At 44.6% G+C, this 11,774-nt stretch overlaps 1 protein-coding gene across 1 annotated transcript in view; it reads left to right on the forward strand.

The window, feature by feature from the left end:
• The first annotated feature begins 6,076 nt into the window (after positions 1–6,076).
• The window catches only part of LOC102033763 (C-terminal-binding protein 2-like), an 8,033-nt gene continuing 2,335 nt past the window's right edge, over positions 6,077–11,774 (forward strand). The window contains exons 1-7 of the mRNA XM_031055236.1: positions 6,077–6,244; positions 6,606–6,764; positions 6,855–6,999; positions 9,405–9,611; positions 10,215–10,429; positions 11,216–11,346; positions 11,509–11,636. Coding sequence (XP_030911096.1) covers positions 6,077–6,244; positions 6,606–6,764; positions 6,855–6,999; positions 9,405–9,611; positions 10,215–10,429; positions 11,216–11,346; positions 11,509–11,636 — 1,153 coding nt within the window. The remainder of the gene's footprint in view (positions 6,245–6,605; positions 6,765–6,854; positions 7,000–9,404; positions 9,612–10,214; positions 10,430–11,215; positions 11,347–11,508; positions 11,637–11,774) is intronic.

Genomic DNA, 11,774 nt, shown 5'->3' on the forward strand with positions numbered 1-11,774 from the left:
GGACGGAGGGGCCAGGAGGTCGGCGGGCTGGTGTGAGATGGGGCGAATGATGGGGGTCATCCAGCGGCCGCTGTCCCCAGGGCGACCGGGAAGCCGCTGCGCCAGGGGCCGGGCAGTGTAGGGACGCTTCAAAAGGGGCGTTTGTTTTGGAAGGGGCTGCGCAAGGGGGTTGTTTATTGATTGATAGAAGACTTCAGTACCGAGAGCAGAGCTGTGACTGCGCACCCTCGGGGGCCTATTTGGGTAAAGGACAGTAAGTCTCCAACTTAGGAGAGTCTCCTTCACTCTGGAGGGATTGTTCTTGGAGGATACAGAGGCAGACTGGCTTTTGAGTAGATTCCTCAAGTGATTCCTTGGCCTGTGGATGGGATGACTGAGCTTGTGGCTTTTTCCTTTTGGCTTTGTTGTGAAGGCTGTTATGTCAGTTTCTTACCTGGTGCTGGCTCTGTCTTTATTGAGCTGCTTGTCTGCAGCCACACTAAAGATGGCATTTCTGAGAGCCCATATGGCATTTAGGCAGCATCCTAAAATCAAATTAACCAGTGTGGAAAAGTTACAGTCCAACACATGCACATCAAACATTAGTATATGAAAATGGGGCAAATGTTTTTGTAAGTCTGTTGTTTGCATAAATAGAGAGACCTACCCCACCTGCCTGAAAACCCCAGCAGAAAGGGTAATAACTGTGCAGATACATTAAGTATTCAATGTACATGAATATCTATTTCAGTGGTGCCCTCCTCTTCTTGAGTTTTTAAGAAAGATTGGTCCTCCTGCTTACTGCAAGCAACTGGTGTGAGAGAATTCTTCTGCGTGGAATTTACTGTATATCACTATATTAAAGCAAGTAGCAGTTCCAGTGATACACTAGACATTTCATCTTGACATCCATGACTACCACAGCCAGTGAAAACTGGGTTTTACCGAGGAAATATTTTGTTTGCTGTAGGTGCTGAGTTACTTAGTTGTACCTTATTTTGAATAGTGTTAATCTTATGAAGATTACAGCATGCTGGTGCTTCTGCTGCTTTTTTTCAGGATTTGACCACTACAACCCTTCTTCAGTCAAAACCAGAGCATGTTACTGGGAAGTGCAAAGGATGCTGAGTCTTGACCATTTGTCAGGAGTACTATCAGAGAACTACTGGGGGAGGTAGCACAGAGGAGGGCTGAGCAAACACTTCTGTGCCTAGGCTAATATTTACAGCACCACACTCTGCTCTTTACAGGGCTAGAGACAGACAGCAGACATTCACAGCTAATAGTAACACCTGTGCACTACAGAAATATTAACCTAATGCAAACAACCCAGCAGAAGTTGATGTCTATATTTATGGAAAACCAAATAAAAACCTCCTCCATTTCCTAGCATGAGTGCTAGTGCCCTAAACAGCTCTGGCTGCTCATTGCCAAAGAAGGTTGAGGGCTTTGACATCCATAGCAGCTACCCATAGTTTTGTGTTTCAGTCCCTGGGAAACTTGGCCACTTCTGGCTCAGACAGTTTTACTTTTTGTTCCTATGAGTAAAGAATTCAAAACTGCCCTTGTATTTTACCCTCAGTGTGGGTCACAGCAGGAAGGCCAGAGAGGTTTGGGTGTCTGTCTGATTAAGTACAGTCATACAGCTCAATGGGTAGACTATATCTTTGGTAAGAATAATTGTAAGTCATTCTACAGGAAAAGGGAACTAAGAAACTTATGATTATAAAAATTCAGGATGAGCAACGGACATGCTGAACAACATAGCTTCAGTCCAGAGGGACTTTGAGAAATGAAAGAACCGAGTTAACAGATGCCTTATGATGTTTAAGAAGGACCGTCGCATTCTGAAACAGGGCACAGCAACCCCATGCATCTTTCCTCACTAAGGACTGAGTGGATGAGAAGCAGTCCTGCTGGAAGGACCTGGAAGTTGCCATGGATACCTGTAAGATGTGATTGTGAATAAAACAACCCACACACCACACTGTATTAGGAAGAACATGGCCAGAGACTGAAAGAAGTTATTAATGTCTGCTTAGCAGTGGAGTGGCCGCACCTGGATTGCTGTGTGCAGTTTCCTGCCCCTGAAGTTCAAGGGGGATGAGGAGGAACAAGAGAGGGTCCAGTGGAGGGCTACCAAGATGGTACCACATGACCTACAAATTGATTATCAGACCTGGGCTTCTTTGAGAGACCATCTACTACCACCCTACAGCTACTTAAAGGTGAGCTGCAAAGGTGATAAACCCAAATGGCAGGTGATACAAGAAATTATGATGGCCATAAATTTCATCTTGGGTTGTTCAGGCTGAGTGATATGAAAAGCTTTTTCACTAAGGCGTTGGTGCAGTGCTAGAACAGGTTATCTAAAAGAGTCTGTACTGACTAGTACAAAGATGTTGGATCAGAAACTCTCTAAGTCCCTTTTCACCAGCTAGTTAAGGCAATGGATAGTGTGCACATGCTTGGATGACAGAAGCAATTTAAGGCATGAGCAGCTCAGAAGAAAAATTATTTGTAAAAAAGGAAAGCAAAAATACTTTTTTAAGAGAAGAAAGGAGGAGTACCTTATAACAGCGCTTAAGTCTAAATTTTTTCAGAGGCAAGAACATAGACAAAATAAGTAGTTTTAATAGTGCATTACACTATATTTTGATCCAAAGACATTTAAGTGATGCACTGTGAGCCCATTTGTCTGATCCAGATATATCCATGATGCATCTCTCCTTGTCTCAAGTGAAGCTTAATTAGCTTGTAGGACAGTGGATCTGGCAGAGGCAAAACAGACCCAGGACTTAGGGGTCGTAGCTGTTCAATGTAGTCAGAAAAATAATGTCAGGGTTTTGGAAGGGTATTTCTCAATTTAGTTCTCCCACTGAAACTTTGCTGCTTGCTCTCCTGCCTTCCTTCAATTGGAAGAACAAAAGGCAAAGATCATGGGTGGAGATAAGAAACAGGAATGAGATAAGGAATAGTAACAGCAACAATATTAATAACAAAAGGTATAAGACAAAGAAATTATTTGCACAGAAAGTCTAACAATACTCACTGGCTCTTCCCAACCATGCTTTCCCTCACCAGAAGGAACCCCTTCTCCTCAGAAGTGAGAGTTCCTTTCTCTGCCCCCAGCAATGATTTGAGGTGGTATCAAATAATATTAGGGTATTGGCCATGCCCACTCTCACTGATCTGTGCCAAAACCAGAACAGGAACCAAATCAAAGATTTTACTTTCCTGTGGGCTTGGAAGGTACTTAAACAGGTATTAATCAAGTTAAAGAACATGGATTAGATTATTTCCCCTTGTTTCAGCAGCAGTCCTGCAGCTGCTTTCCACAGTGAAATGGACTGGACTTCTATTCATTCAAGCCATGAGACAGAAGACTCAAAGCTTCATTAGGCCACAAAGATCAGTGATGCCACTCTGCTGACACCTTCACTGCCTTTCAATGCTGTGGAACACAGAACACGAACCAATAGGTTCTTATTTTAATCACTCCTGTAAATTTTCTCCTCTTTGCTTGTGAGAGAGATGGGCACATGGCAGGGCAGCAGCACAGGGGCTGTTTACTTTACAGCTTATCAGCAGCATTATGTGCTTTAGAGACTACCAGGAAAGACTGAGGTGCAAGCTGCTCCTACTGAGTCAACGGTATGCCCAGGCAGCCAGGAGGGCCAACCATGTGCTGGGGTGCATCAAGCAAAACATTGCCAGCCAGTGAAGGGAGGTGATTGTCCTGCTTTACTCTGCACTGGTGCAACCCCATCTTGAGTATTGTGTGCAGTTTTGGGCACCACAATATTAAGAAGACATTAAGCTACTAGAGACCATCCAAAGGAGGCCATGAGGGTAGAGAAGGGACTGGAGGGGAAGATTATGAGGTACAGCTCAGGTGACTTGGTTTGTTCAACCAGGAGGAGACTGAGGGGAGACCTCATTGCAGTCTTCAACATTCTTATGAGGAGAAGCAGAGGGGCGGGTGCCAATCACTTCACTCTCGTGACCAGTGACAGGATTCGAAGAAAAGACATGGAGCTGAGTCATGGAAGTTTAGGTTGGGTATCAGGGAAAGATTTTTCACCCAAAGAGCAGTTGAGCACTGGAGCAGGCTCCCCAGGACAGTGGTCACAGCGCCAAGCACCTGAGTTCAAGAAGTGTTTGAACACTGTTCGCAGGCACATCATGGGATCCTTGGCGTGTCCTGTGCAGGGCCAGGAGTCGGACTTGATGATTGTGATGGGTCTCTTCCAACTAAGCAAATGCTATTATTCTATGATTCTGATACATAGCAGGACTTTGGACCACTGCACAGAGTAGCTGTACCCAGATAGATGAGGCTTTCTTTACTAATTTTGCCCCTGGCAACAGGGTTTCTAGGATTTCCAATTTCTTTGTCTGTCCTCAGGAAAATCCTCTCTTGCCTCCCGTTCTTTCTGTTTTTTTAAAGCATCCAACAAAGTACTTGCCTGAAGAGCTATCAGCAAGAGTGTTGACAGTTGAGGAGGATACCCGAATGCACTCAGGGAGATTTTAACTGACGTTTTTTATACAGACATGAAGGTCAGCCAGCATAAATGCAAAGGGAGACGCTCTGGGCCATAGGCAATTGTGCTCCAGAAGACTAGGGCTGCTTCGGTAATGTGTTAGAAGGCTTGCCTCCGAGGTTTGGCATGCAAGCCAAATGGGTAAAACTACCCAGTTCTTTTTAGTAGCCACATATAGCACAGACACTGAATTAATTCTTGACAAACTGTTGGAAACAAGTAGTAGTCTCACAGATTGCCACAAACAACTTACATGCACCAGATTATTTTTTAATTACAGGCAAATTAATGAATTCATATTCCTTAGCCTATCCTCTTGTCTCTTTCCACACAGGTGGGTTTTTGCTTCTTCCAGGTTCCTGGTATCAGAGCCACTCTTCATGGTTTTGTCACTATTTCAACCAGTTCATGAAATAACCTGAGATATTGAAGGGTCATCTAACCCAGTGGGCCTTGAAACACATTTTTCTAAGCACTCTATCTTTGCCAAACATACTTACCTTGTTATTATTAAACTGCTCGAGTGAGTGTCAGCACAGGCAGCCAGCAGTCAGGAGAGCCACAAACCCATGGCTAAACCCCAAAGAGTAATTTATTTCCCTTCCTTTGCTAACTGGGGAATTCCCACAGCAAACCCTTAGCAGAGGCACACAAGGGGAGACATAGGCGCCATTAAACTGGAGTCATGCCAGAGGATCACTGGAGTGTTCACATCTGTTTAGTAAGGATTTTTTCCAGCTTTGTGTTTACAATCCTCCTCTACAGACAAGTCATCTACTTTTAACTCATTTGTACCAACACATAGGCGCCAGCTGGCAGTTCCAATTATCACGTTGCTTTTTGTCCACCGAACTCCAACACAGAGCACACAGATCTGTTAAAACATACCATGGCTTATCTGAACGGAATGTGGGAGGTAGTTCAGAAAAGGACGGTGTGAAAGTAGATCAACTCTATGAACTTCACATCAGGTACCAGGAACGTTTGTGTAATAAATAGCTTTAATTTGTTCTTCAATAAACTGCACAGAACTTGCTTAGTAACGTCCTTGTCGTGATTTATGTAGTGGATTCTCAGGATGAGCGGGTATTGCAGAGCTGATCCACTCCCAGAAGCACGGGACAAGTGCAGGAGACCCGGCTGCAATAGTGGCAAAACAGAAGCAGAACCGATTTGAATGACTCCCTATTTGTCTCATGCACAGAGAGCTTTCTAGGAAGACCTGCAGCTACATCCCAGGATCCACCTCCCAGCTTTTTGTAAGCGCCCTCCTGGTCCACTCCCTGCACCCCCAGCCGGCCCGAAGCCGGCTGTGACCCGGGAGTACCGAGCGAGCCCGGAACGGCCCGGCCCGGCCCCGCCCGGCCCAGCTCCCCCGCACGCCCACAGTCCGCGGACCGGAAGCGGAAGCGCGCAGCGCCTCGGTGGCGGCGATGCCTCTCGCGTGGGCCCGGTCGCGTTTTTCCGGTTCCGCCGGAGCGGCGCGGGCGGCGAGTGACGGGTCCCGGGTCCTTCCGCGGCGCCGAGGGCGGCGCGGCCCCGCCCGGCCCATGGACCGGCACAAAGAGCGGCACCTGCCCCCCGGCGACCCGCTGCGCGCCTGTGGGGCTGAGCGTCCGCCTGGCCGGCGGCGAGGAGGGTCCCGCCGCACGCGGAGGCGCTGCCTGCGGCCTTCTGGGAAGGGCTGGATGCTATTGACTGTCGGAGGTTCTGTGGACGTATAAGTTCTGTTCACTTAAGGGGGAAATATCATCTGGGCATGCTGGGATGGAGGGAGGGCCGGTCACTGGGGAGGAGGTATGAAGTGACTTTGTCACTCGTTTCAGGAGCCAGGAGTAAGACAGCATGCTGCTGAGCAGATCACCTCTCATATATTATTATTGATAATGCATGCTTTATTTTCCTTCATCTAAGTGGTGGTTGTGCTTTTTTTTGCTCAGCGTCTTTTCCCTGTGTTTTGTATTCATGTCTTTTGCTTTGCCTAATCTGTTCCTAAACGCTATTAGCAACTTGTTGGACTAGCAGATGAGGGTTCCAGAATTCTTGTCTGTTATGTAATCACGCCTTCTGACTTTCTTAATAGGCATACGGCCTCCTATTGTGAATGGCCCAATGCCAGCACGGCCACTGGTTGCACTCCTGGATGGACGAGATTGCACTGTGGAGATGCCCATCTTGAAGGATGTTGCTACAGTGGCATTTTGTGATGCTCAGTCAACTCAGGAAATCCATGAAAAGGTGGGCAAGAAGATGTGCAAGATTCAGAAGCAGAGCTTTGCCTCTTAGGTAACCAAACCAGATATTGATTTGGACTGGTTTTTTTAATAGGTGCTGAATGAGGCAGTAGGAGCTCTGATGTACCACACCATTACCCTTTCTCGTCAGGATCTGGAGAAATTCAAAGCCCTCAGAGTCATTGTGCGTATTGGCAGTGGCTATGACAATGTTGACATCAAATCCGCTGCAGAATTAGGTATGATGACACTGTTAGGTGTCTGTTGTGATCAGAACTGAATGTGAAATTGAACACTGTGCATCTTTTTGTGCTTTATGAGTTGAGTTTAAAAACTTCTATGTACAAAGATTTGGAGCTGCTCAGTATCAGGTATCTAGAAAGCTGACCAATAGAGGGGCTGGTAGGTAGCTTAAAAGAAAGATTCTCAGTTTTCAGATTGCTCTGCTATTGATGTTGGTGTCTTTGTTGTTGTTTGGGATTCAGGAATCTGAATATGGTGTCTAGCTAACTTTTGGTGAGGTGACTTTGGTCTTTTTGTGACCCCTGAGGAAACTGCTGTCTGAAAAAAGCTGCTTGCAAATGCTGATGCAGGATAAACTCATTGTAAATGCTTCATGAGTTTTCTTCTTAATTTTGCATATGCAAATAGGTTCTGATACAAAACTTTATTAGTTATCCCTTTAGAATCCTAGGCATGTGAAAAGCGTCTGGATCAGGTGACAAGATGATGTTATTTACTAAACAGATGGTAGTGAGACTTCTGGACCTTTTAGTCTCATAGGTGAGATGTATCACTCAAGTATCATTCCCCTTCTTTTTTAAGTTTTACAGGTGTAAGGGATTCTAAAGCTTCCTTAATGTAATGCAGGTCTTGTTAAGGTTAAATCAAATACAGGTATTAGTATATACAATTGAAATAGGCAAGCATTGCAATTTTCAGATCTGTAAGAACAGGTGAATTTCTAGTAAATGAAGAGTGTGTATTGGGGTAGTGCCTGAATTAGGTCAAAAGAACCTTTTCATTTGGATGATTCAAAGGAATAGTCTCAAGAGTTCCTGTCAAGGTCCTTGGCTTTTATCCAGCCATATTTGTGCTGAATTTGGAACCTAACCTAGTCTTAATGCTTCTCTACTTAAGGTCACCATCCATATCTTCGCTTCATTCAGATTCAAAGATTTCCCTTTTCCTCCACTGCACACTCATTAATCCAAGATGAAATGAGTCACAATTCCTTCACCATCAGACCGTTGCTTGCCACTTTTGCTGTGGAGCGACAGTGTGATGACCCTTGCGTGTGACCAGATTTGCTTTTTAATGGGCAATTAATGGTTATTTTCATGCTTAGCCAGGCCTTTTAATTCATTCAGAGGTAAGATACTGTTCCTTGTGTGTTCTGAATCCTCAGACCAAAGGGCTGTTGTCTGTGTTTGTGGTTTATTACATTTAGGTATAATACTGTATGTTAACACAATCTGTGTCTGGCTGTGTAACAGATGAATGCATGGGGCTTGTCTAGAGTTGAATGAGATGGCAACCAGTGAGATTAAGAGAAACTGGTTTTTTCTATCACCCCTACTCATGTCCTCTGAGTTGTCTGTGTGGCATTATGGCAAAATTGGAAATAGTTTGATAGAGAAAAACAGGTGGATATCTGGGGTTGTCTGTGGCCATTGCTCTCCTAATTCTCATGGGAAAGCATGGTCTGAGTTTAGCCAAATGTCTCCTCTGACTAGGCTTATGAAACAATGATGCCTTCAACCATTGCCTAGATTTTGTTTCCAGTTTTTACCTAGGTGGTGGACTTTTGAGGTAGAAGAGTTGCCTTGGTTTGGCAAGTGGCTAGGGTTATATTTGGGAATAGACCATTTTTCCATCTAATTATTTTTATTTCTTTGCTGGTTTGTCAAATGAAGGTTTTTCATAGATTGCTCAGAACTTCAACCAGATTTTTATACAGAGTTCCATCTTTCCCTTTTCTGATAGTAATTTATGCTTCTAGGACTTCAATTCTGTTTGCATTACTAATTTACTTGATAGTTGTAGCCATGGGTTTTATGGTCCTTGTGTTTATATGTTATTCTAGAGTGGGAGTGTTATGTGTTGTTATTTTTAAGCTTAACTTCAAGTGGATTTAGGGAAGCTCCTGGGACTTCTGTCTGCATTTAATGAGTTAGTTACTTATTGTTGCTCCTGGGGAGGCTGATGCTTGCAGTGAGCATCTGGACCATGAGGCATGAGGAGCTCAGCCATTTGTCTCAATTCTTCTGCAGAATGCCTGTTAATTTGTCAGGAGTATCTGTGGAAGGAGTGCATCTTTTTAAATGCAGGTCTTTTAAAACAGTTAGTTGCTTGTATCACTTGTATGGCCCAGTTTTCTCATTTCAGCTTGTTTGTTTTTCTGCTGAGTGTGTTAATCAAATACATATTTATAAGGAAGGAATGGTATTTTCTGGGGGAAATTCTGGGGGATTGAAAAGACGGCTGGTCATCTATGTTGTTGCAGAATGATGTTCTGAAATGAATCCTGTGTTTCTTGAGTTCTGGAGTATTCAATTATCTTTTGGCATTTGTGCTTAAAGAGCTTTATGTTGGTTTAGGATTGTGATGCTAAAAATCTTATATGACCTCTATGGCTTTGCAGGCATTGCCGTTTGCAACATCCCTTCCTCCTCAGTAGAGGAGACTGCTGACTCTACGCTCTGCCACATCTTGAACCTCTATCGCCGTGTTACTTGGCTACATCAGGCTCTGCGGGAAGGGAATCGAGCCTCAAGCGTAGAACAGATTCGGGAGGTAGCTGGAGGTGCTGTGCGTATCCGTGGGGAGACGTTGGGCATCATTGGACTCGGTAAGTGATGGGAATTGTTAGACTGAAAAGAGAACTGTGAACGTTTTTGGGAAGCTAAGAGTCACATGCTGAGAAAAGTGATAATTCTACAACTGTTCTTTGTGAAACACACTGACTCCTAAGGAATGTTAGTACCCTATTCTGGATATCTTCAAGAGCTGGGTATATGTCAGGGGATTGGTTACTCTTTTTTTGATTCCAGATGGTTAGAAGAATTGGAACATTTATACAGCTCTTCTCAGAGACTGTTTCCCTCTGTGCTAAGTACTGTATCAGTAGCAAAACTGCCTGAAAGGTGTTTCCTTCTCCAAGTTCTTGTAGCCAGATTATTATCTCTGTCTCAGAGTCTAGATTTGTTTTGAAAACAGAACTGCTTCTTGACTACGCTCTGGCTATTGCATGGGGAAGAACTAGAATTAGCTGCATAGGAGCAGCACTGAATAGCCTCCTCTGGATCCCTATGGCAATCCTAGGGGTTTCCAGGGCTGCAGTACCTTGGGCCCTGGTAGTAAACTTCAGTGTAGGCTCCCTGTCTACCCCAGTATCTTGTCTTTGAAGTTTGTTTTACCTTTCCTTGATGATTGTGGGTTTTCTTTTGTGAAGGCCGAGTTGGACAGGCAGTGGCTCTGCGAGCCAAGTCCTTTGGCTTCAACGTGATTTTCTATGATCCCTATCTGCCGGATGGAGTGGAGCGATCCTTGGGTTTACAGCGAGTAGGAACCCTGCAGGATCTACTAATGCACAGCGATTGCATCACATTGCACTGCAGCCTGAATGAACATAACCATCACCTCATCAATGACTTCACTATTAAACAGGTGCAGCAGGAGCTTGATTTCCCCCACAGAGCACTGTGGAAATGAATGCAAACCAAAACTGCTGCTTTCACAGAGGCTGAGAGCGTGTGAATCCTGCTGCCTCTGTTGTGTGCCTCCTGCTGCCTTTGGAGGCTGGGAGCGTGTGGATCTGGGTGCCTGTGCTTTGTGCTGTATAGAATTTTATGTTAAGAGAAGAATAGGATTGGCTCTTCTTGCAAAGTAGTTTCCTTTATAAAGAATACTTTAGGTGGTTCCATAATTTCAAATTATCTTTAAAATAATTTACTGCACTGGTTAGAGATAGATGTGGCATGGCTGGGACTGTGTACATTGTTTCACACAGTGGTGCCAAAGCCTCTCTGCCCAAGCCCACTGCAAAGCCAGTCTCAGGCTAAGCAGTCTATGCATGCTTTCCAGTGCTATTATGAGAGACATTTGGACATTGTAGTCCAGTTTTGTGTAGCTGGATACTTGAGTCATGGTTCCTATCCTCTTTTTTTTTTTTTTTTTAATGTAGTAGGATGAATATGGAGTGCAGAACTTGAGAGTTCCACTTTTGCCCTTATTGTCTTATGGTTTTGTTTGTTGATTTTTAGAGCAAATTTCTCAAGCATTGCTTGCAGGCATTTCCCCTGTGGGAAGCTTTGCAGTGAAAGCACTCCTAGTTCCTCCAGACCTCATCTAGTCACTGCAGACTCCTGCTCATTTCCAGTAGATTTCCCAAGATTCACTTCGCTTCCATGAAAGGTCTCGTTCTCAATGCATGTACTGTTTTTCTTCTTTCAGATGCGTCAGGGCTGCTTCTTAGTGAACACAGCCCGGGGAGGGCTGGTAGATGAGAAAGCCTTAGCACAAGCCTTGAAAGAGGGGAGAATCAGAGGAACAGCATTGGATGTGCATGAGTCTGAGCCTTTCAGGTAATGTTGTACCTGCATGCCTGCTGCTATCTGGTGGTTCACCTAAACTGGATGGTTCTTTTGGCGGTTTGGTGGGTTTGGGGTTTTTTGGTGGTTTTTGTTGTTATTTGGCTTACAGATGGGGTTATCACTTCTGGAAAAAAACCTTCTTCTTCCCCCCAGTTTTGCTCAGGGGCCGTTAAAAGATGCACCCAATGTTATCTGCACCCCTCACACTGCTTGGTACAGTGAACAGGCTTCCATTGAATCCAGAGAAGATGCAGCTAAAGAGATCCGTAGAGCTATTACAGGTAATGAAGAAGATTTGCAGCTGCTGCTGAATTTTGTTAGTTCACTGCAAGGATTATGCTGATTGCTCTGAAAACTTAGACTCATTAAGTGGTTTCTGGGACTGGAGTGTAAGTTGATAATTGTATCTCTGGCTTCTG

This window comes from Geospiza fortis, unplaced genomic scaffold (assembly GCF_000277835.1).
Source record: "Geospiza fortis unplaced genomic scaffold, GeoFor_1.0 scaffold55, whole genome shotgun sequence".
Lineage (NCBI taxonomy): Eukaryota > Metazoa > Chordata > Aves > Passeriformes > Thraupidae > Geospiza > Geospiza fortis.